Source organism: Anopheles cruzii, chromosome 2 (genome assembly GCF_943734635.1).
Source record: "Anopheles cruzii chromosome 2, idAnoCruzAS_RS32_06, whole genome shotgun sequence".
Classification (NCBI taxonomy): Eukaryota; Metazoa; Arthropoda; class Insecta; order Diptera; family Culicidae; genus Anopheles; species Anopheles cruzii.
Window position 1 is genome coordinate 46,234,611 of NC_069144.1, and position 22,681 is coordinate 46,257,291.

The 22,681-nt window shown below is 47.9% G+C and overlaps 1 protein-coding gene across 3 annotated transcripts; it reads left to right on the plus strand.

Annotated features, from left to right (window-relative positions):
- The first annotated feature begins 176 nt into the window (after positions 1–176).
- Positions 177–22,402, plus strand: LOC128267488 (syntaxin-1A). 3 transcript variants are annotated; one of them, XM_053004329.1, is made up of 9 exons: positions 177–310; positions 1,802–2,354; positions 12,438–12,618; positions 12,702–12,775; positions 12,878–13,061; positions 13,162–13,235; positions 13,393–13,530; positions 16,711–16,821; positions 19,304–22,402. In XM_053004329.1, exons 2-9 carry the CDS (start codon positions 2,322–2,324, stop codon positions 19,379–19,381), a joined length of 873 nt encoding a protein of 290 aa, XP_052860289.1. In that variant the 5' UTR covers positions 177–310; positions 1,802–2,321; the 3' UTR covers positions 19,382–22,402. The 3 variants fall into 3 exon arrangements, with proteins under 3 accessions (XP_052860289.1, XP_052860291.1, XP_052860290.1); XM_053004331.1 differs by having other exon boundaries at positions 21,341–22,402; XM_053004330.1 differs by lacking the exon at positions 19,304–22,402 and adding an exon at positions 17,604–18,341.
- The last annotated feature ends 279 nt before the right edge of the window (positions 22,403–22,681 follow it).

A 22,681-nucleotide genomic window follows, 5' to 3' on the forward strand; every position in this document is an offset into this window, starting at 1 on the left:
ACTCACACGCACACACTTACGGTGGAAACCGAACTGACTTTCGAACATGACTTTGGTGTTTGTATTGGTGACTCTCACAGTATTGAAACCCGAATGAGTTCTTCTTCTTTTTCATTATAGAGACTTTGGAGCTATGCAACATTCGTCTCTTTTTACCCGAATGAGTTTTTTCTGATGTTTGGTCGGAGAAGGTTGTCCGTGTTCGCGGTGGTCGTCGCCGATAAATCGGTCGCTTTTGTTAGGTCTAGCTCTCGGTCCCAGAGTTTCTGCGATTGCTAGAAAGGTGGTGTGATCGTGATAACATCACACGGTAAGAAGTGCCCATTACGATATTCGGGTGCGGCCGGCCACAAGAAAGGGGACCGCGATTCTATCAGCAGAATTGGCCTCCCCTGTGTGGTGCGGTAGTGCGTTCCGTGTGACCCGCGATCTTGGCGAGGGGATTTGCTGCATCGAAAGTTGCCACCCATCCCACCCATCGCCATCGCGGAGAAGACGAAAAATATCGGCCCCTAAGTGTGCTGTGGAAAAATGCTTTCCGAAAAATTCTTATCTACTTCAGCGGCAAAAATCGATACTTTCTCTCGCTCTCGCGCTGGCAAAAGGCAAAATTTTTGCCCCTTATTCGAGTGAGATTTGCCAAGCAGTGTGACAGATCGAAGGCCCGTGAGTGAATGTGTGTGCGTGAGTGCGTGCACACAAGAAAGAGAGGGAGAGAATGAGATGGAGTTAGAGACAGAGAAGGAGAATGTGTGTCACAGCGTTGTGAGCGAGCTGGCAGCATATGGGCGCAGCGGCCAAACCCAAAACGCCGCGCGTTGCTAACTGCAAACAAGCGAGAGAGCGCATCACGCGTGAGTGAGATTGCTGCGAGAAGAGTGTGAGCTGTAGTAGTGTGTGACAAGGAAGAGACCTCCTGATGGTGACTAATATCGCCGTGCCGTCGTGTGTGAGCTTTTCTACGGATGCGAAACACAGTACGCATGCGCGCCCGAAAGCACAGCGCGGACGTTTTTGCAAAGAGAAAATCAATTTGAAACTCACACAGTCTCTGACTGGCTTGACTCAGGAAATCGGTCTCGCCATTCGGGATTGTTGCTGCACTTCTTCCCCAGTGTGCGGGGAAGGGGTCGCTCTAGCGTAACTCGTTCTCCATTCATGCTGCCCGCGCTTGCTCGCTCTCTCGCTCGCAACATTCTCTCACGTGCGAGAGAGTGTGGTGGAACGGCGAAGACACTGCCGAGAAAAACACTTGATTATGCTGCATAACGACATTCGAGCAGTTCCCTCAGGCCGATTCGCCGTCGTCGTCAGGTGAAGATATCGATTTTCACACACGAAGTCAGATTTTTTGAAACGGCGTTTGGTGACTACTGGAGAAGTGTAAAATACAGTTGAACGGGTGCCAGTAGGAGCGCCGCGTGACCACAAGACCACGGTCTCCACGGGAATCACTGCAACCTGTGAAGGGGTGCTTTTTTCCCACGGCCGACAGCCGCATCGCATCGCCCCAACTTTTCGCGTTCCTCTCGGCAGGCGCAACGGCGAAAAGTAGTGGTGCAAAGTGGTATGGGCAAACCCGCCTCTAGCCGTGTGGTGCGTCACGGTCGCACAAAACGTGTGTGGAAATACTGAAAAATCCGTCAAACTCCGGGTGTAGGCATTTCCGGCTAGGTGTTCCGGGAGAGTTGTGCTCCGAACGGGGTGAACCAAACCCGTTGCTGCCCGTTCACGCCAAGAGTTCTTTCTTCCATCCCCCCCGTTGTATACTTACCATCCTTTTTGCACTTTGCGATTCTAGCGAGCTGTATGTGTGTGTGTTTGAGTGTGTGTGCGCGCGCGTGCAGTGTGACAGGAGAGTGGTGCGAAACCCCGGAAGTGGTGCATTAAAAAGTGGTTAACACGCGGAGAGCCAAACTGCGAAAAAAAAATCCCATTAACTATTGTCGCAGCCACCGCCGCTGCCATCGTTATCAACCGGAAGAAGACCCCGCAAGCGGGCTGCTGCTGTCCTTGATCCATCGATCTATCCAGACATCGATCGATCAGAGACACTTCGGTCTCGCCACCATTAATCCCCCTCCCCCCAAAAAGTCCTGACCCCTGACGTATTGAGAGTATTGTTCGGATCCCGCGCGTCCGTCAGCGCCACGCATCGCAGGACGAGGACGACGGTACCCCGGAACAACACCAGCGGCCCACTTTCTAGCGTTCAGTAGCGTGGCCGGAAGTGGCGCACAGAATAACGCGCATACATCAGCACACAAGCAGGGCAGTGAAACGGTGCGGTTCCGACGGGGTGCGGCTAATAAACGATCAAAATGACCAAGGATAGATTAGCTGCTTTGCAAGCGGTAGGTGTTTTCGATTGAATCCCCCAGCCCCCTCATCGCGATAGTTTACCCTTTTTGTTTTCAGTTCCTTTTTGACCACCCCTCCCTACCTACACCCTCATCACTGATCGCTCCATGGACACTCGCTTAGATTAGCTTAGAAAACGATCGTACGATAGATCATCAGTTCAGTTCCGTATACCGTCTTTTGTTTGATTAACTTCATACTTTAGTGCCCTAAGTACGTGATAGTGTTTCATTTCATTTCGCCACTAAACCATTCATTTGATCTATAGTTGCCATCTCGCCACTACACCACCATCCGGGCCGAAACTTGCCAAACGAAAAGCCATGTGCGAGATGCTTTTCTTTTCTCGGTGACCGCCAACCCTATCATGTCGGGCAGAACCGATATTCCTTTTGTCTTTTGTCGGTCTGACCCCACCCGATTGACCGAAACAAAGGTGGAATACGGATGAGCTTGGGGTTGCCGCTTCCTGGCACAAGGAGTTGCGTGTGCGTGTGTGTGCGGGAGGAACCGAAAAGGAATCCCCCGTCGCACTGAAGGAAGTGGAGCTTCCTCGTGTGTTCTCATGCACTGAACGATGGCGCTCGAGAGCGAGAGAGAGCGAATTGATAATACTTCCACGGAACGGGAAATGGTTTGCGTGCTGGTGTTGGTGTGATGGCCAACGCTGCTTGCCGCCGGATGACACAGTTCCCGCGAGAAAACACGAGTTTTCTCACACGGCGATGGATGGCGGAAGGTTTTCCGCAACACACCAGTGTGGTGGTGCGCGAGTTTGCACACACCCTGCAGGACCAGCCCATTCGGCGGTCGCCCCTTTTTTGTGCCGAAATCGAGCAGCAGCCGCTTCTCTTTCGGTTGTGCGCTTGCGAAAGCGTTGCCGATTTGCGGCCACGGGGGCTGGGGAACGTCGGTGAGGGGGGTCTCTGCAGATTTTTCGCTCTCACGCGGTCCTTGCGCGCGAGAGAACTACCGGAAATATGTGTCTCTCAAGCGCGACTCCCGAAGGACGAGCATCTCCCGACGGCGGCAGCATGTGACGTTAGTCCGATTTTCCGGAAAATAACCATATCTTGCGCTCCATCTCTCTCTCCATTGGGCGCGCTCGCTCGCTCTCTGCCTCGTTGTCCCTCGTGCTCTGCTTTCCGCAACACTTTCGCGTACCACATTCAGTCTCTTCGGTCGAGACGGGATCAAAACGAAGCCGGTAAAATCATCATTATCTTGGAGGCCAAAGAGAGGCCACCGTTCGGCGTTCTCCGGTAACAGGTTTTTGTTTGATGTGAATAATGTAGCGCGCGCGCTGGGACCGACCACAAAATGCGGCCCTTGCCGTGGGCGCTACTGTTTTTTGCCGTCCGTTGGTGTGGCACGAATCTGTGATAGAGCCGTAAAAAAGATAAGGCATAGCCATGTGCTGCTGCTGCTGGCCGTATGATGATATCACAACGTCGCGAATGTCCCAAGTGGAACCGTCGCCGATCGGCAACAGCTTCCGCCTGGACCCGACGCTTGGGGCTCTCGGAAACGGCGCCCTCTCGGGTTTGCTCCTCGTTCCTTTACTGCTGTTCGATTTCCTGTAACAGCCACGCAGAGCGCAGGAACTGGAAGTGCGCGGTGGTGCACTGTTTTATGAATGAAAAAGTTGAATCATAATGTTACTGCATTGTGCCAACCACACGCGCTCCAGTTGCGGTGCTGTGTGCGAATTTTCTCTTTCCCTTGAGTTGAGGATGTGATAGGTTTTTGTCTTCTTAATGCGTGCGTGCGCCGTTGCCGCAACAGTTGACAGCAGCAGCAGCAGCAGGACGAGATTTGTGTCGAGCATAAATTTGGACCAACATAGCGAGAGAGAGAGTCGCATAAAAATCTGCTATAATAAACCCCCCGCCGTTTGAAAGTGGCCTGGGGGTGATATTGATTCCGGATCGAGTACTAAAATAGTAGCTGTTGCTAGAGCGCTTGGTACCGCGGATGGCGCGGGTCACCCCGTTTGTGGCTCCGCCTTGGGTCTTGGTTGATTTGCATGTTCCACATATCGAGTTGAACGTTGACGAAATACTGTTTGGCAGCAGCGCAGGCCTAGCGCGAGGCAAGAAACTGTGGCCCAAGAAGTTCCGCTACGGGCGATTCGTGTGCCATTCGCTAATGCTTACCGGCCCAACACGGTTACTCAAACGGCGGTATCTCATTATTGGTCCAGCACGCGAGCGAACTTCCCCGAGCGAATGCCCGAGTTCGACTTACGTCAGACAAGTACCACGACACTGATCCCAAGTGGGGGGCCAAGCCCAAGGGTTGGCCCCGTGTATGCGCAACGGTGAGACGCATCCCTGAGGCGGCGCCTTGAGTTAAACGTGTTCTGCGCAATCGACTTTTTACATCTTCACATTCTGTGTTCCTTTGGTTCCGATGTTTTCGATGTTAGGTTCTTGTCCGTTTTTATATGTGATGTATGATATGTGTAAGATGTTTCTCGATGTCGTATTTGTTGATGTTGGCTTTGCACTCTCTCCGTTTGTACCGTGCTCGCTCGATGTGCTCTCGTTTGTTGATGTTTTAGGATTGTTTAATGTGCCTGCACCATTTGTGCGTGGGATAAACGATCAAGGGCCGGTCAGGATTGTACCGGAAGGGAATTTCTTCATTTTGCTTTGGGCAGATAACTTGCCAAAGTCTGCGCCCGGTGTTAGTTGTGTGTAGATTGACATTTTCTGTTTCCGACTACGATCCCCCTCGATAGAGTTCGCTTCATGATCATTCGTTGTCCATTATTCACTCCATCACACTTTTTCCGTTGTAATATACTGACTGTTCAATACTGTTGACGGTAAAGTATGTGGATTTACGTGCTCGTCTAGCAAAATAATGTGCCGTAATAATCGTCCTCAATCGGTTATTGTTTGATGTGAAACACTACTTTACACACACCATCACCACTACACATTGATTTCAGTTTCAGTTTTCCCATTTGCGTGCGCATCATTGTGACCCTACATGTTTAGCGATTATGGATTGATTACTATTTTGTAGCGTTCTTTATCACCCGTTCTCTCCTCACCTGATCGTTGTAAATAAATGTACAAATAAATGTGTTTTAATTTTTCTATTTTCATAACTGTTTCTGTATTCTTCTACTACTAATCCTCCATCACTTCTACTACTACTACCACCACAATCATCATCATCTTTGCAACTTCTCTACTACTACCAATACTGTTACTACTACTACTACTACTACTGAACTACTACTCCTACTACTACTCCTGTACTGCAAATGAACCATCAACCACCACCAAAAATATGAATATCATCATCTTCCTGCTATCGCGTCTCCATCTGAATGTGTGTAATCGTTTGTGGTTTTGTGGATGTGTTTTGTTGTGCAAACTAATGAAAACCAAACCAATATGACTAAACCACTACTACTGTATGTAAAATGTGAATACCGTACCTAAAAAACCTAAAGGATATAGAGGTTAGTTCCACACCTGATGATTGTGTTTAAACGATATGCTCTAAAACGTTACTTCAACTAATTACTGCTGCTTCTCTATTGCTTTTCGTTTGAATTTATTTTTAGTTTAGCTCTTTTTTAATGCTCTGCATGCGCGCTCTTCTTTTAACATGGCTTCGTTTCTTGGTTGCTGCTAACAGAACAAAGTGTTAAAATTGAAAACAATATATCTATATATTCCGTAAGCCAAAACTTGTTCTATTTTGTTACGCTGACACGTGTGTGTGTGTGTATGTGTGTATGTGTGGTCAACTCCTGCGGCTGCGATTGACGTTGCGACCCCGGGGCGTTACTGTCATCGATCTTACGTTTTGCTTCTTTGATGAAACTTTTTAATTTCGCTGAAAGATTTACAGAAAAAAGAAATAAAAATTACGTTTCTATTGTTGTTGGCTTTTTGCTCTTTTGGTTGCTCTTTTTTTGCGTATGTGTTCCCACTTATCCGAGAAGGTGAGTTTGTTAGAACTCTTTTACCTATGCTTACTCTCTGTTTGGTGTGTCCGGATGTGCTAAGTTAGTCGCTATGTTTTTAGCATGAACTGGAATGAACATTTCGCAAAATATTGTACCGCGTTGTGAGTTGATTAGATTTATGCCCTAAGCGTGAAGCGAAGTTGGGTTTGTTAAAAAGTCCCATTTCGAACAGCTCTTCTAGTGTCTGTGGACGCTGGAAACTGGTTTAGGAGTCCAAAAATGGAGCTTTTCGTGAGACGCCGAGATTGGAATCGCCGAACCACTCGCCGGTATCGCATCATGTGCAAAACGGGAATCCGTTCGAATCGGAACTTTCAAATGATGTCATGTGGCGCGAGCTGTGAGATGGCAGTCGCCACAATGCAAGTGCTGCATAAATGCTGTGCGCAGTTAGAGGAAGAAAATGGTCTTTACGTACACTGCTACTGCTGAACACAAAAATTAATATCGGATGATTCATGGATTCCAGCGCAGCAGCAGGCGCTTCAGGAACGGGGGCGACATTAAACGCCGCGTCCGTTGGGCGTATGATTCACCCTCACTTACCGCCACCGGACTGGCTCGACAAGAGGCGCAGGAAACGTGTTAAGTGTGACTTTAGTCGTCGTTTTTGAGGCACAGTTGACCTCGCCCTGACTTTGCCATCAGAGCATGGCTTTGGCAGCCCTGAAACGGTTCAGTAAAGATGGATGTGGTCTTGGTAGTAGCTGTGGTCCGCACTCATTAACAAGTGTGTGTGTGTGTATGTGTGTGCGTCACAATTGACACTCTTTCGTATCGATCGCACATCATCTCCCCAACAACCGCACTGCACAACGCTTGTGAGTCACAACCAGCAAGTCTTTGGAACCGTTTTTCCTATTTGACACGTTTAAGGTGGCGTTCGAGATTCGTCGCCCACTTTGACGTTGTTCTAAACGCTGCACAGGGCTGCTATGATTGATGTGGTGTGAATGTCTCGTCAACTACAGAAGTTGCGTTATCTGCTGACCAGTCGTGTACTTGAGCTTTGATTCACGCTATCGCTATCAAATAATTGTTATTGTGGTGTGGGGTTAATTTGCAGGCGGTTAATTTGTATCATCTGACCAACCTTTCAAAAAGCGCTTTAATCTTCGAGCGTACTTCTTCATAAAGCATCCGCAACCCGTGTTGGTTTAAATTCAGAAAGAAAACACGCCGCGTCACACGTCAAACAGTACCGAGAGCAATAAGCTGGCCGTGAATTACTGGAGAGACCTCGTGCGTTAGTGATAAAAAGTTGCGATAACAGCCTGATAGCGCAGAGTGTGCCAAGTCGCGACTGTGAGATCGCCAGCACCGTCACGGGGGAAACCGTGCCACGTAACACACAACACCGCATGCATATCGCTTCCAAGAGCGTCTTAGATCATCGTACCCGATTAGATGCGACGAACTCCACACGACGGAACAATAGTCACGGCCCTCTCTAGTGTTCCCCCGGCGAAAGGTGTGCGATTTTACACGCCATTCGGCGCGCAAGATACAGTGTTGCGCCGTGTATGACCTTAACGGTGCCCTTGATTTGGGCCTTTAGCTTTGGCCTGCTACTAAGCACACATCGTTTGCATTTTTTGCTCTGGCGAATTTAACATATCAATGATCTTCACGGCGAGTGTCTCGATTTGTTCGAACACCGACCGGAAGCGGGGCCGAAGAAAGTGAGTGTCAGGCAGCCAGCCAGCTAGCCGGCGTGGCATGTGTACCACCGGCAGTCATCACACCGTCGGGGTCAAGGGCAACCAAGGTTCAAGATCGGGTGCGCGTGGATCCCTTCCCTCGTTTCGGGGTCCGCCCCAATTAGTCATTTTGCGAAGGTCTTTGCAAAATACCCGCCCTACCACCGGAACGGGTGAATAGTCCGGACACTTATCGCCTTATCGGTGGGTGGGGGACAGTTAGTGGCCCTCGCTGACACTCATTTTTAACGCCCTTTTCCAATTTCGTGTCAATTACCACACGCGTGTGGAGTTCGCGCGCCATTGCAGCGGACAGAAGCCGGTGGTTCCGGGTTAAGCCACCGGCCGGACGGAGGCGAGGTAAGATAATGCCTCTGTGCGTGTGTGTGTGTGTGTCGGAACGTGCGTGTGGTCTGACGGTGGGCTTTGGCGAAAAAAGCGTCGAAAATTTTGTCTGCAATATTCTCTCTCTCGTCGGCCGTGTGATGGTGCCTCAACGATCATGCGCAGTTCGGGTCATCGGGAAGCGGACATCGGCACCACCACACGACGACGGATACGGACACAGACCCCCACTGGACCCCACCCCAACCTGTGCCTTCCTGCGGCTAGTCTGTCGGCCGCATATCGTCGCACGTCAGCACCAGAAAAAGCCACCGAGGAAAGCCAAGAAAAGCGGCCCCGAAGAAGCCACACGAAACAACGTCTCCTGCGGACTTTGGGAAGAAACACCCTGTCCGATGTCTGCTCCTTCTGCGGCGGTCGGGCGGCGCGGGTACTGCATTGGTGGCAAGTGCATATCCCGAGGAGAGGAGTTTCTTTTGCGACCAAAGTTGGCGACGCGGAACGTCTGTCAGCGTGAAGCAGCGGCGCGTCTGCGGTGAGCGTTTTGCTCTTCGTATAAAGGCAGGCCCTTTCCTTCTCTAGCCGCATCCGCATCTCATGTAGGTGTTGAATCGAGGGTGTCACTAAAGTGTGGCTACACTAAACATTGGCATGGCACTTACTTCGCAAACTTCCGCGGACTTCCTAATGCCTTAATGAAATGAGGAAATCAATATTTGTAGGTCGAAAGACGGCCGTTGCGGGATTCGGGTGTCCAGTAAGTGAAAGCTGATTCCCACACGCATTTCGCCGCAAGATAATCGATATCTCCGCGGTGTTGTGTCGCTCAAGGTCTCTTTCTATCTCTCTGTCACTCTCTCTGTAGTGTCAGAGCTACTTATCAGGTTGCAATCTTTGACTGTACGGCCAGAAATGGTTTGCCAATACACTGCGGCCTAGTCGCTGGCCGCTGGCTGGAGAGGGACCTAAAGTGTGACGCGACGCGGCACTGGTGTGCCATCCGGATGACCCGTTAATCACTGCACTTGTTCTTTGTGTCCATTGTAGGCTATATTGGTGTTTACTCTGGTCTACTTCAAGGGACCCGGTATACAGTGTCGTCCGCCTGGGAACCGCCTGGGAGCCCACGGTGATGTGGAACACCAGCCACTACTGGCCGGGGAAGCAGATGCTCCCTCGAGATAGATCGGCCAAGAATCTTCTCTATATTTAGCCCCGATTAAATCGATTCCAGTCGCCGTCGTGCGCTTGTTTGTCGTTCCGCGGATCGAATTCCAACAGTTCCTCAGTAGTCCGGCCGTCCGGCACCGAACAATCCATCTTCTCGTTCGACACACTCTATCTGGTGTGTCGAGCGATGTACGGCGGATGCATATAATGCTCCCAACCATGCTCTCCCGATGGCGAATGAATTCGTTCCGTTGTGCCATAGTGTTTCACAGTGTTCTGCTTTGTTCTGCCAACCTTTGGGCAGGCAACTGGGGCGCTTGTTGGTGCGCCCTGCATTTTCACTCCTCCTGGCACTCTGATTTGTGACTGCGGGCCCTCTAAACTACGAAGAAGACGGTGCAGCAGTACGCCACAGCAATTCATTAGACTTTGTGTGAGGTTTTTTTGTTGCCTCAAAATCAACAGCTTATGGGCCATTTATGGGCCACTGCTGCTGTTTACGGAATCAAAAGGGGGGCGCACGATGTGTACAACTAGCGGTTTGAATATCTTTTAAGAGTTATTCGACAATCGATGTGGCACGATATATATGGCCCACGCAGCGGCACCGGTCCGTTTTGTCCTTTTTTGGCACTTCCCGAGCGGATTATGCTGTGGTGGCTGCCTGCCAACCAGCCACCGTGCAGCCACGGTTGCAGGATTCTATTTTTGAGGCGCCAAATGCGGCGGATCTTTTTGGTTTGCTTTCGAAAAACGCGCCACAAGTCGGTTAAACGGCGGCCGACCGACAAACATAGTTGAATAGAGCAACTTCAATTCAACTTCAATCAAAATGGAATGTTCGCTCCGGCCGTAAATAACACTGCACTGCACTGCACGGTTTATTATGAAAAGTCGGAACGCGAAGATGCTCGTTATTAAAAATCTCACTTTTTGCCACTGCTGCTCTGCGCCTACGGACGTGCCCCAACTAAACGTGCAACGTGGCTCAAGCGATATTGTAAGAAATTATAGGAGGAAACGTCCCATAGCAGGACCTCAGAAAACTAAAAGCAAATAAAACCGCACTGTTTCTTATTCAATTCTTCTTTATCTAGAGTTTAAGTTTATGGATAGAGAACCTTTCCTTTCACTTTGGGTTTTGTGGCACATCTGAATGACGTACAGTCTAGTAGTCATTGCCCGCCATTATCTTGGCAAATCGAAGCTTTCAGTGAAAGTTACTATTTCCGTAACTGGAGGTTAAACCACCGTAGCAGTGTCGAAAATCGGACCATTAAGCGGACGCGTTTTGATTGGCATTTCCCAATACACGTCGGACGGGACGAGAACTCCTCGGTCAACGGTACTTTAGTTCGATTCCATACTCAACTACGTGTTTGAATGGCGCCGAATAGTGCGCTTTTCACGTGGGCTAAATACACATCAATGACACTTCCGTTCGGTCGTCGGTGCGTCGGTCGGTCTGTTGAAGAGACGCTGTCCAATTTTATGGCTTTACCCTTCTCCTCCAAAAACGACGCACACCGCATTATGTGCTTCGTGCCACGCCGGAGGCGTGGAGGCATGATACGCAAATGCAGACGGCTGAGATACGGCCTTAATCTCGCATAGCTCTCGCCGCCAACGTCACTAGGTCTGTGGCCGGCCTCTTCCCACTTTCCACTGCGAGCTTCATTGACGTCATCGATCATGCAGCTGTGTGCAGGAGGTGGATGGTTTGCACGCGAAGCGTGTTCGATCGAAGTGGGAAGAATCAGATGCTTCGGAGCCCCGCGGGTTGCACTGTGTCGGTGGGGCTTATCACGCCCCGTACATCGAGAGGGCGTTAATTTAATGCGCTTTCCGAACGGTGGAGACGCCTGGTGGCGCACAGACGCTTTGTTGCGGTATCGGGTGCCGAATCAGGTGTAGTTTGGCAGCAAATCCACTGAGCAGACACTTGAAAGTATAATAAAAGTATGGGCTCTGGTTAGAACTAATGTTGTGTGGGAGCTGCTCATCAAATTATACCGACACACCACGCGGCGGCCCTCGGTTGTCAGTCATATCGTTGTGGTGGCGTAGCGTTAATTATAAACATAACTCAAAATCCCATTTCTACGAAAAACACGCCACACAAACTGCGGCCACTGCCTAGCGTTTACAGTGCCAGTGCCCGTCCAGCAAACCCACACGAAACGCGGGCTCCAGCTGCCGGCAGGCAGAGAGGGAGCAGTGAGTGGCGCGCCCGCCAAGGCTCCGGCCGGCGGCGGCGGCGGCGGCGGCTGCCCGTCGTTGCTAATGCGTTCGAAGTGATGCGCGAATCCAGATATTGATTTTATTTTTAACACAGTTCACGTGAATGGCGCGGCCCGTGGGCGGTGGTGTACAAAATGTTGAGCCTCGTCATATCTCTGCCGCCACAATGTCTTCGGTTTGGTCCCGCGGTGTTACGAGGCGAGAACCGTGGTTAGATTGGAAATGCTTCAATGGGCTCCAGAGCTTCTAATAAGACCGGAAGACACACATACATTCACACACACCGGAAGTGTACAGTGCGCAACCAGTTGCATGATTACTGATCGCGAAGTTCCGCCTCGCAGGTGACCAAAAAGAACGGGGGACTCGAGTCCCGAATTTGCTCTAGCGCACCCTAGCGTTGTGTTGTGTATTTCAAATTGTTTACTTCCTGCTACTATTGTTTCTATAAACAATCTTTCTCTCTTTTTATAATATTATCGTAGCGTTGAAAGACTTTATATTTATTTCTTATTTATTGGAACTTATTTGAAGGTTTCTTTCCGCTATTTTAGTCGTGCGCCCGAAATATAATACTTTTCCGTTTCCCTCTCATTCTCTCTGTTCGTTTCGTTCCGCGTGTTGCGTAGGCACAAAGCGACGATGAGGATATGCCCGAGGATGTGGCTGTGCCGGTGGAGGGCAGCTTCATGGAGGACTTCTTCAAGGAGGTGGAAGAGATACGGATGATGATCGACAAAATACAGGCCAATGTCGAGGAGGTGAAGAAAAAACACAGCGCAATCCTGTCGGCGCCACAATCGGATGAAAGTAAGCAAACGTTGTGCTGCCTGCCCCATTTTAGCATTCTGGATTCATCCAATCCCTTTCGTTTTTTCGTTTCCTCTCGACAGAAACCAAACAGGAACTCGAAGACCTCATGGCCGATATCAAAAAAACTGCCAACAGAGTTAGAGGAAAGCTTAAGGTGTGTTGAAAAATACTGCTGCGTCGCCGGAGGAACTGCGTAACCCGAAGAGTCATGGCGTTTAATGGCGGTTTTTTTCTTTCTATTACCTCCCCCCTACAGGGTATCGAACAAAACATCGAGCAGGAGGAGCAGACGAGTAAGTCGAATGCCGATCTTAGGATACGAAAAACGCAGCATTCGGCCCTGTCGCGCAAATTCGTCGAAGTCATGACGGAGTACAACCGGACCCAGACCGACTACCGAGAGCGATGCAAAGGAAGAATACAACGACAGCTGGAGATTAGTAAGTGGCGCGCACCAAAGGAGGATGTCCTCGACTGCTGCTGCTGCTGCTGCTGACCCTCTAAATAATGCCCACTTGTATTTTGTTACGTTCTTTGTAGCGGGTAGAGCTACGACAAACGAGGAACTCGAGGAAATGTTGGAGCAGGGCAACTCGGCCGTCTTCACGCAGGGGGTAAACACTTTGTAACGAACACGTGTGCCGCACAAGACAACACTACCCTACGCGCAGCTACTTCTCAGCTGCTGTCCCTGTCTGTCGGTCGGCTTACCGGTGGTACTTAACTGTCACCCGTTCTTCTTTCTTTTCTTCTCTGTGGCTCCTTTTGCAGATAATTATGGAGACCCAACAAGCGAAGCAAACGCTGGCCGATATCGAAGCAAGACATGCGGATATTATAAAGTTGGAAAATTCAATTAGGGAGCTGCATGATATGTTCATGGACATGGCGATGTTGGTCGAAAGTCAGGTAAAGTGGTGCTTAATGTGCATGGCTTTTGCTCGCTCGCGTTTTATCCTAGAAAACTACCCGACACCGCCGACCCCCTCTAATGTACACATCTCTCCGTACGATGGGAGAAAGTGCGGCACTGCCCTGCGATCGACATTATCGAAGAAAGTGCAGCGGCTTGATGCCGCAATTTCAGTACCGTGTTCAGTAATCCCTTTTGTGTTTGTCCCTTCCCGTAACATCCTGCCCTTTTTCTCCACCGGATCCATTGTGTAGTGGATCTTTTAACGTTACCCTCCGTATCCTAATTTTGTGTGTTTCAAGGATCAAGTTTTTTTTTTCAATATGTTCATATGCTCTCTAGAGATTGTTTGTATGTTGTTTGCTTGTAGTATTTTCACACGTACCCTCTAAAAAATATACACCAAAACCTAAACAGGCAATATGCTAGCTTTCTGGACGTTGTTCCAACACCGTGGAACCTTAACCCGGTTCCATGGTGTTGTTCGATACAGCTTCAGGCTAACGAAGGGCTGCCACCGTCAGAAAAGGTCCTGCCGGGCTGGCCAACAATACCAATAAACGTTGCTCTGCTACCGGCACCCAGGTGTGCGGACAGCAGCAGCAGCAGCATTAAGGACTTTGCGTTGATCCTCAAGCGCTACTTTGGAGGCTAACGAAGCTGCTAGACAACCCGACCGTGCTACAACTGTACCGATTTGTGACGTCGAAATGCATTGCTAACCAAACCACGCCCGAGTAACATCGACGGATCGTTCTTGAAGCGAGAAAAGCTACGCTATATTATTGCTACTATTACTGCTACTACTGCGCACGATCACCTTTGAGATCGGTTGCATCGGAAGATGTGTTTGATGTTCTTTTGATCTCTGACGAGTCTTTTCCGTGACTTTTTGTGGGGCCAGTTGATAGCAACGCACGCCTCCTTTGGCTGTAAAGTATCATTCGAATTGATCGGACTGTGTCCTGTGTATTTGACCCCAAAAACCTCCCTCTCTCGCTCTCTGTCTGTCATCTGTCCCTCTTACTTCACTCTATCTTTCCATTATCTTAATAATGCGCCAGTGTAAAACATCTTGTAACATCGAAACTGCTACCACTTTCCGCGTATCTTGATGAAACTGAACTTCCATTCGTCATTGTACGTGTTGTTGTGTGTGTACGTATCTATGTATTGTAATGGGCATCCACTGTTGTTTGTATGTGTGTGATGGGTGTGTGCGGGCGGTTCGGAAACGATCGTTTGTCATTTCCTGAAGAACGCCAGCACCATTCTGCTGCTATATGTCTGTACCTGGAAAGATACTCTTTCTCGCTCTGTCTCTTTCCTCTTTCTCTCTCTCTCTCTCTCTGTCTCTCTCTCTGTCTGTCTCTTGTTGTAAAACAATCTATCCCCAATCGATCCCCGGTGATCGCCACAGTAGGCTCGTAAACTCTCACGTAAACCTTTTGATCGCGATCACGCGGATTTGTCACGTGTAATCAGTGTACAAATAGATGCAAGCAAAACGTGTCCTATCTCCCCACCATGCATTTGAGAATATTCGTAGAATATGCCACACAAATCAGTTGGATGATATGATCATTTGTGATAAAAAGACGATGAAGCCCAAAATCATCAAACCAAAACAATACTCCTTCTCCTTCAGGGTGAAATGATTGATCGTATAGAATATCACGTCGAGCATGCAATGGATTATGTTCAAACAGCGACACAAGACACAAAGAAAGCGCTTAAATATCAAAGCAAAGCCCGCCGGGTGAGTAACGGTTTCGACCACTATTCTAATTGTGTGTGTTTTTTTTCTTTCTTTTTTCTTTTTTGTTCCATCCGTTCCGTTGTCCTGCAAATTCCATCGACCGTGACCGTGTCGCGAATCGATCGTCAAATCGCACCTCCAAAAATATCCCCGTTCCCTCAACTAATCCTGCGCTCTTGCACGATCCTCCCGTTCCTTTTGTACGATGCTTAAACCTTAACGAACTGGCTTGATGTACCAATTTCTGTTATTAAAATAACGGGGTCTCACATATTTTACACTTTGCCGCGTGTTACATTGTGCTATTTGTTTTTCGAACTAACAAATGCTTCATCTGCCGATGTGTTGTGTTGTTAATAACACTGTTACTGTTACTAATATCATTACTAATATCACTTACAACTAATATAACTCGTTCTGTGCATGGTGTATGATTTAACATTGCTTGTATTATGTACTATTGCTTGCATTTGCTCAATTAAAATATGAATTTGAAATATAACGAACGAATGAATGGCTTGAATACCGACGCTCTTACACCTGAATAACCTTTACTTAATTGGAACCGAATTGTAAACTACCTACACTGAATTGCGAAAACTACTACCACTGCTGTTACTATTACTATTACTACTATTACTACTACTACTACTACTGTTGCTGCTGCTGCACCACCCGCACTCGGACTCGGATCGGATTTGGCCCGTCCCGCGGGAAATCCAATCCCACAACGCATCTAACTCTAAACCACTATTTCCCTGGGCTAACCACACGATAACTGGCTGTTTTGTTCGGTGCGAACGGAAACCTAACCTCGGTCTTGATGATGTGTCCAACTGTTTATTGTCTGATTTGTTCCTCATGGCTACAACACAATCTTTGTTCTTTTTCCCGTGCGGGTCTTGCCGAGATTGTCTCCATCCCGGAAAACGGGCTGCACTGCTATCGACAACAACGATACTACTGCTGCTGCGGCTGGTGGTGTGGTTTCTAACGTTAACCGTTCCCACGACTGCAACGTGTTGTCTTCCGCTTCCACTCGCGGTGGCGCTGGTGACCGTTTAACAATGTCCACTCTTCTGTCACCATCACCCATCACTTCTTCCCACCTGAAACACCCGAAACCACCCGACGACGGCGGCCAATGCCGCGCCGGCGAACGGCGACGGTATCACCTCCTCAATCGTACCAAATCCAAATCCTTCTCCGATTTGTTGCCGTCGGGGGTTTCCGAATCGCCCGACGATCACATCGAATCGGCCCGACAACCAACGCCTTCCTCATCAACCACTCGGCTGTTGTTCCGGGGTGGCATCATCACGATGATGTCCCGATCGACCTCGAACCTATCCGTTGGTCCCACTGACCGGGATCACCGACGTAAACCACCGACGGCGTCGTCGCGATCGGGCGAAAGGGCGAAATGGTGGACCGAATTGAGTACCATGTGGAAACGAGCAGGGACTACGTGGCGACGGGCCAACAAGATTTGGTCCAAGCCGTGAAATATATGTCCAAAGCCCGAAAGGTACGTTACACACACTCTCTCTCTACCCCAGGCGTTGGTGAATTTCCTGTTAGAATTTTTGGGCCGATCTTCTTCTGATGGTCCAACTGTCTTTCTTTGCTGGCGGTGACTAATACTTTTAACACGATGTGGGAGCAGTTGTTGTGGTAAATGGTTGTCACCTGTAGTGCAACACTTCACACACACGTCTTAACCCTCTACTGATCTACTGAACTCCCGTCTTAACCGTCTACTCTACTCTTTCGCGGTGCGTTTTAACAAGCGACTTCTCTCCGAACAAGACAGCAACAAACATCGAAAGTAGTGTTCGCGGTTGGGCTTCCTCTGCTTGAAGCTCTCTCTCTGTTGTTTTGTACATCTCTCTCCGTGTTGTGAGTATGCAGGCTACGCGTTGTGTGCTTCGCTTAATTACGTTGAGCTAGATTCGATTCGATCTTTTTACGGTTCCAACACTTAGCTCTATCCCAAGTCCAACCGACAGGCCTTTTCATTCGATAATTGTACATAAAATCCAATCGCGCGTTAAAAAAATCTATAAAAATCTCATCGCGCGCATTGGCGGAGTGATCATTCGCTCCCGTGGACATATTACGCTCCCCACCTGGGTTAAGCTTTAAGTGGCAGTTGTGGTGTTTTGCAACATTTGTACCGAAACGCGTTTTCTGTGGTGGAGATAACTGTTATCGTGTTTGTTTTTGTTGTGATGTGAGAACCTTCTTCGTCCTGTGAAAACAACGTAACGAAATTATGATTTTCCTCCCTTTTTCTCGTTATTTTTACAGAAAAAAATCTTGATTGCAGTTTGCCTGCTCGTAACGCTCATCATATTAGTAGTATTTTTAGCGATCTACCTTACGTAAGCGCGTACTGTGAAGTGTAACGTAAAAACGAAAAGTATAAGAAGTGGTGCCACACAACCTCCCTATAAAGCGGTACCAACCGCACCCTTAACCCCCGCAGGTGACTGCTACTGTTCCATAAATTCCAGCATCTGGTATGCCTAATTTACTATGTGTACTTGGACATGCCGCAAGATTGTCCTCCTGATAGTATCCTTCAGTCGCGAATCGCACATTGTTGTTTCTCTTAACCAGCTGTGTGTGTGTGTCGCCGCAGCATACTGATATGAGGGATGCTTCTAGTTCGGCTAAAAGTTGCCTCAAATACATAAAATAATATATATATATATATGCCATCAAAGTGCGCGCCGCCCTGAGGTTGTTCGTACTCAACGCATTTAGAATCAAACTCCACTATCGAAATCGTCCGAAGAGTGCAGCTGCTGATGGGTAGTAGTAAAACTAGTAAGTGATGGTGATCAACCATGGTGTAACACGTTTCCGGTGCGGTGTCCAATAGCTTGCAAACCTTATTTTAATCTTCAACCGATACAGAATTTAAAGTATTCCTTTGCCATCCTGCCACAAATCAGACAAATTATCTCACAGAAACTGAAACGGAACGAACGTCTCGACCGGACCGGATCATTGGAACAAAGGTTTTTGAGGTTTAATGTAGGATATAAACTACTCTATGGTTAATCGGTATGCACTGAGTTTAGCAGCCAGTGTCAGGATATAATCGTTGAACTATGAATATTGTCGTTCAATCATCCGTAAGAACATTGAATGGATCTTGAATAAATAGAATTTGAAAGTTGCTGCATGCTGCCTGCTGTTTTAGGAATTTAAAAACAAGAGTCTATTTACGTTAAACATTTAAGCAAACGGCCCCGATTTATACGCGCTCTGTTAGTTTGAATTAGAAAGTTTTGTTGAGAACCGCCTTGCCAAATCAGTCTGTCCTGTGCCAGACTGGCCGGCTGGAAAAAACAAGGGTGCCTCTATTGTCTCCTAAACGTGCGCCAGCACTAAATCTAATTTTGCTTTGCATGTCCTCCTTCATACCGGCGGCGGTTCTTATGTGACCGAATACGCGCCGTATTCTTTTCGATTGACCGTTTTTTGTTGTTGTCTTCTTTCGCGTTTCCACAGCAATTCGCAGTTTGAATAATGTATCCATTGAAATTCGCTCCAATCTATCGTTGCATGGTTTATATTCTACAAGAGAGACACGATCGAATACTAACATTTTACTAACATAATTAATTTGTCTTACTACTATTTCATGCCAGTTTCTGTGTGTGACTTTTTGCGTACTCGTTTTGGTTCGATTTTTCGATTTTTTTCGATCTTTCTCAATCGATCGACCGTATGTTTCCTTTTGTTATGTAATGTTGTTTCGGGGTGGATAACGACCCTCGGGGGTTTGGGGCTCCCGTGGGCGGGAGGTGTATGAGCAGATCACTAAACTTAAACTATCTCTTTCTCCTTTCACCGATCACCGGCAAAACACACACACGCCCAACACACACACACACCCAAATATATTACCTCACCTTGAACACACACACGAACTGTGTTGTCCCCACGGCGTGCCCCCGTGTGTGTGTGTGTGTGTGGTTGCACTTACACCCATGCAGAAGAAGATTATGATCCTGATCTGTCTGACCGTGCTCGGGCTGATCGTGGCCTCGTACGTCAGTAGCTACTTCATGTAAACAAAAGCAGACACCATATAGAGTCGGGAGCGAAAGGAGCGCGCGCACACAGAATGTATGGAAATCCTAGAGAGAAACACACGACCCAGAGATCGCGCCCGAGAGAAATGTGGAGCAGAGTAGTGCTAATAAGTGGATGCTGCTGCTGCTGCTGCGGTGTGTAGGGGTCAAATCACGTGCATCACGAAGAAAACAACTCGAAAGAATCTGCCGCGCTGCCACTAATTTACTACTCTACCCAAAATGGACATAAGAGACGAGGACATCACCAAAAAAGGGCAACAACATCAGAGGAGGCATGCGTGCAGACAAGGCTCTTCGGCTCTTCAGCGCGCCTCAGTCTTGAATCGTGTTGTGTGTGTGTGTTTCAAAGAGAAAGCGAGAGCAAGACCAGGCATCACAGGAGTTGTGTCAATTGCAGATCGAAGCTCTTTCCTGATCGAAAAAGGACAGCTATGGAGGCGATGATTCGGCGTGTTAACTACTATGTCCCCCGTGTTCATGCGAAAGGATCCATTCCTTCTTGATTCAAGCGAAAGCCTACTATGCTCCGTTGTGTTTGCCCCAAAAGCTAGTCGACCGGCAAATGGTACGCGTGCGGAATACCGAGCACAGCACACTAGATATATGATGAATATGCCCGTTGAGAGCCGAGTTGACAGCGCTAGTCTGTCGGTTGCGTCGCCGCCGAGTGTTTGCCTGTTTCACGAATTCTCCATTAATGGGATTACGCACGACGCGCAACGACGTGTTTATTTATCATTAAACGCTTGATTAACGCTATAGAGCCGAGCGCGACGAGAGCGGAATCGTTTAACATGCATATTATAGAGAAATTGCGTAAAATCTGTGATGCTATTACCTGTGGGGGTTGATACTTAGTACTCTTGCGAAAAGTATTCTACAGCATAACTAGAGGGAAGGACCGGATTCACAACATACACGTATGCTGCCAGCGCGCGCACTAGAACACCATCATCATGGAGCACACTACTAACACAGAGAGAGAGAGAGAGAGAGAGAGAGAAAGAAAGATAGACCACTACTAGAAACAGACCCAAATCTTCTAAACTCCTCCGTCTCCGCCACACTCTATGCAGTCGAAACTGTACGCGACCTATAAAAAAACACGATCAAGCGATCACCTACTACCATCATTCACCGCATTTCAAAATATCAAAGCCAGTGTTCTGGGCTCTGGAAGGAGAACGAGCAGTCGTGTGTCCGGGGAAAACCTGTACACTGGAGTTATCATCGCACCCCCCCATTAACGTCGCGTTTGAGGGTCGTTTCCTGCTGCAGGAACCACCAGGGATATATATATATATATATATGTATCTATATATATCGCAACGGGGAATGATAGAGTGTGCAATCCTTTGCCGAACCAGTTTTAATCACGTTACCGATCACGACTACGGTGTGCACTACAGCCAAATAGTAATCAAACAGTACTGCATTAACAGAAGAAAAACAAAAAACAAAACGAACAAACAGACCAGGTTCAACACTGCGGAACACTATCACGGGAGGAGGATCAACTCTCACAGAACAGACACAGGAACAGCTAACCAGAAGAATCAGACGAGAGCATAGCCCGCCGCTCCGGCTGATGTGTAGTGTAAAACCGAAACCAAGATGCGATAGAAAGATACACACTACAAAATCAATAGATCATGTTTACCCACCTAAGTGTGTGTGTGCCCCCTTTTTTGCTTGAATCACGTAAATTATAACAGGTATATACTTGACTAAATGTAACAACCCTTATACTTAATGCGATCCCTTTCTTTTCACGTACACACGCCTCATGATCATACAACACCTTCACCATCGCGCCAGCAGTATACCACACCAATCAAGTCTCCTCCACGATCCTCCAAAACAATGCCGCATTACGCGCAGCACCTACCCAAACGACCGTCTCTCTGATTTCCGGTTTGATTTGTTTTCCTTTAGCTGCGTTTCTTGCCGCTTGCATAGGACGAGAAAAAATTGCCTCTCCGGTTTACCGAGCGAATACGATATATCCCTCAATTTTAGTAGCCCCTTTTACACACCCGATGACGCATTTTCGTTTATAGAGTTTTACACAAGTCTCCGTTAGCTAGCCATGCCACGTGGGAGCGCCTCCTGTTGGTTTTGTGTGTCGTCGATCGCGTTACGAACAAACCTAGAAGTTTATTTTGTGTTGAATTTTCTTCATCGTAATGTAGTTTATATTAGTAAACGACGCGGTGGCTAGTGTGTGGTTTTATAGTGTCTCGTTCTTTCGGTGGCTAGTTATGCATTTATGCGTCATGGCTTTGAGCCTTCCAAATCGCTGGCTGTTGTTCCCTGGGTGCGGTGAGATGTTTCCAGACAATAACCGTCTTCGTAGCCACACATGATGCATTTGACTTCCTGTGAAGTGTGTAGTAGCGTAAGGCTGTAAATAACACACGGGATGTGGCTAGAACACTGTGTTAATATACCAACAAGCGTGTTACGTCCTAGCAGTAGTGTAGCGCCCTGTACCCTAGTAGCAGTAGTCGCAACGTCGCAAAATGAGCAAATGAGTCGATTGAATCGAAGTTTAGAAAGCGGCCGCTGCTCTCAGCCCTCACCACAAACACACACACACTTTTTATCCATCTTCACTTACTTTTTGATTTGTGATGTGTGAAATGTAAAATGTAACAGCACGACAAAATAATGAAAATATAACTGTACCATAGAACCGCAACCGTTTTGCTTCACGATCGCTCACGCGGTATCCACGCGGCCGACCACGGCGGTCGGTGCGCGATACGCGATGAGCCTAAAAGTACATAATATTGCCGTTGTCTTTTTGCATAGAGTGTGTGTAAGAGCCAGGCTTCGTTTTTTTAAAGTTATGGTTTCCTCTAGGTAGAAGTAAGCTCACCAAACACAATCACTAGCCCCCGCTATACGCGATCGCAATGAACACATTATCTAAGCGCGGTTTAAACAATATGTGATTATTATTTATCTGTAATATGATGTAGCCTTTTGACTTTGAACGGAAAGTAAATAGAAAGAAAAACTTGTTACGAAATTCATTATGAATTTTTATGTTTTTATGTTTTGTTTCGTCTATCCAATAGCTATGTGTGTGTGTGTTTTCTTTTAGTGTATTATTTGACAGCGAAATGTAGAAGTGGTTATTTACTTTGATTCTAAAAAAGAATCCCTGTAAAGAAGGGAACTTGTTTTTGGTTCGTTTTTAGCTGCCAGGCGTTTGTAGCGTTTTTCTGCAGGAAATTGTTAACCGTGTCTCTTCGGTCTCTCTTTTATTTT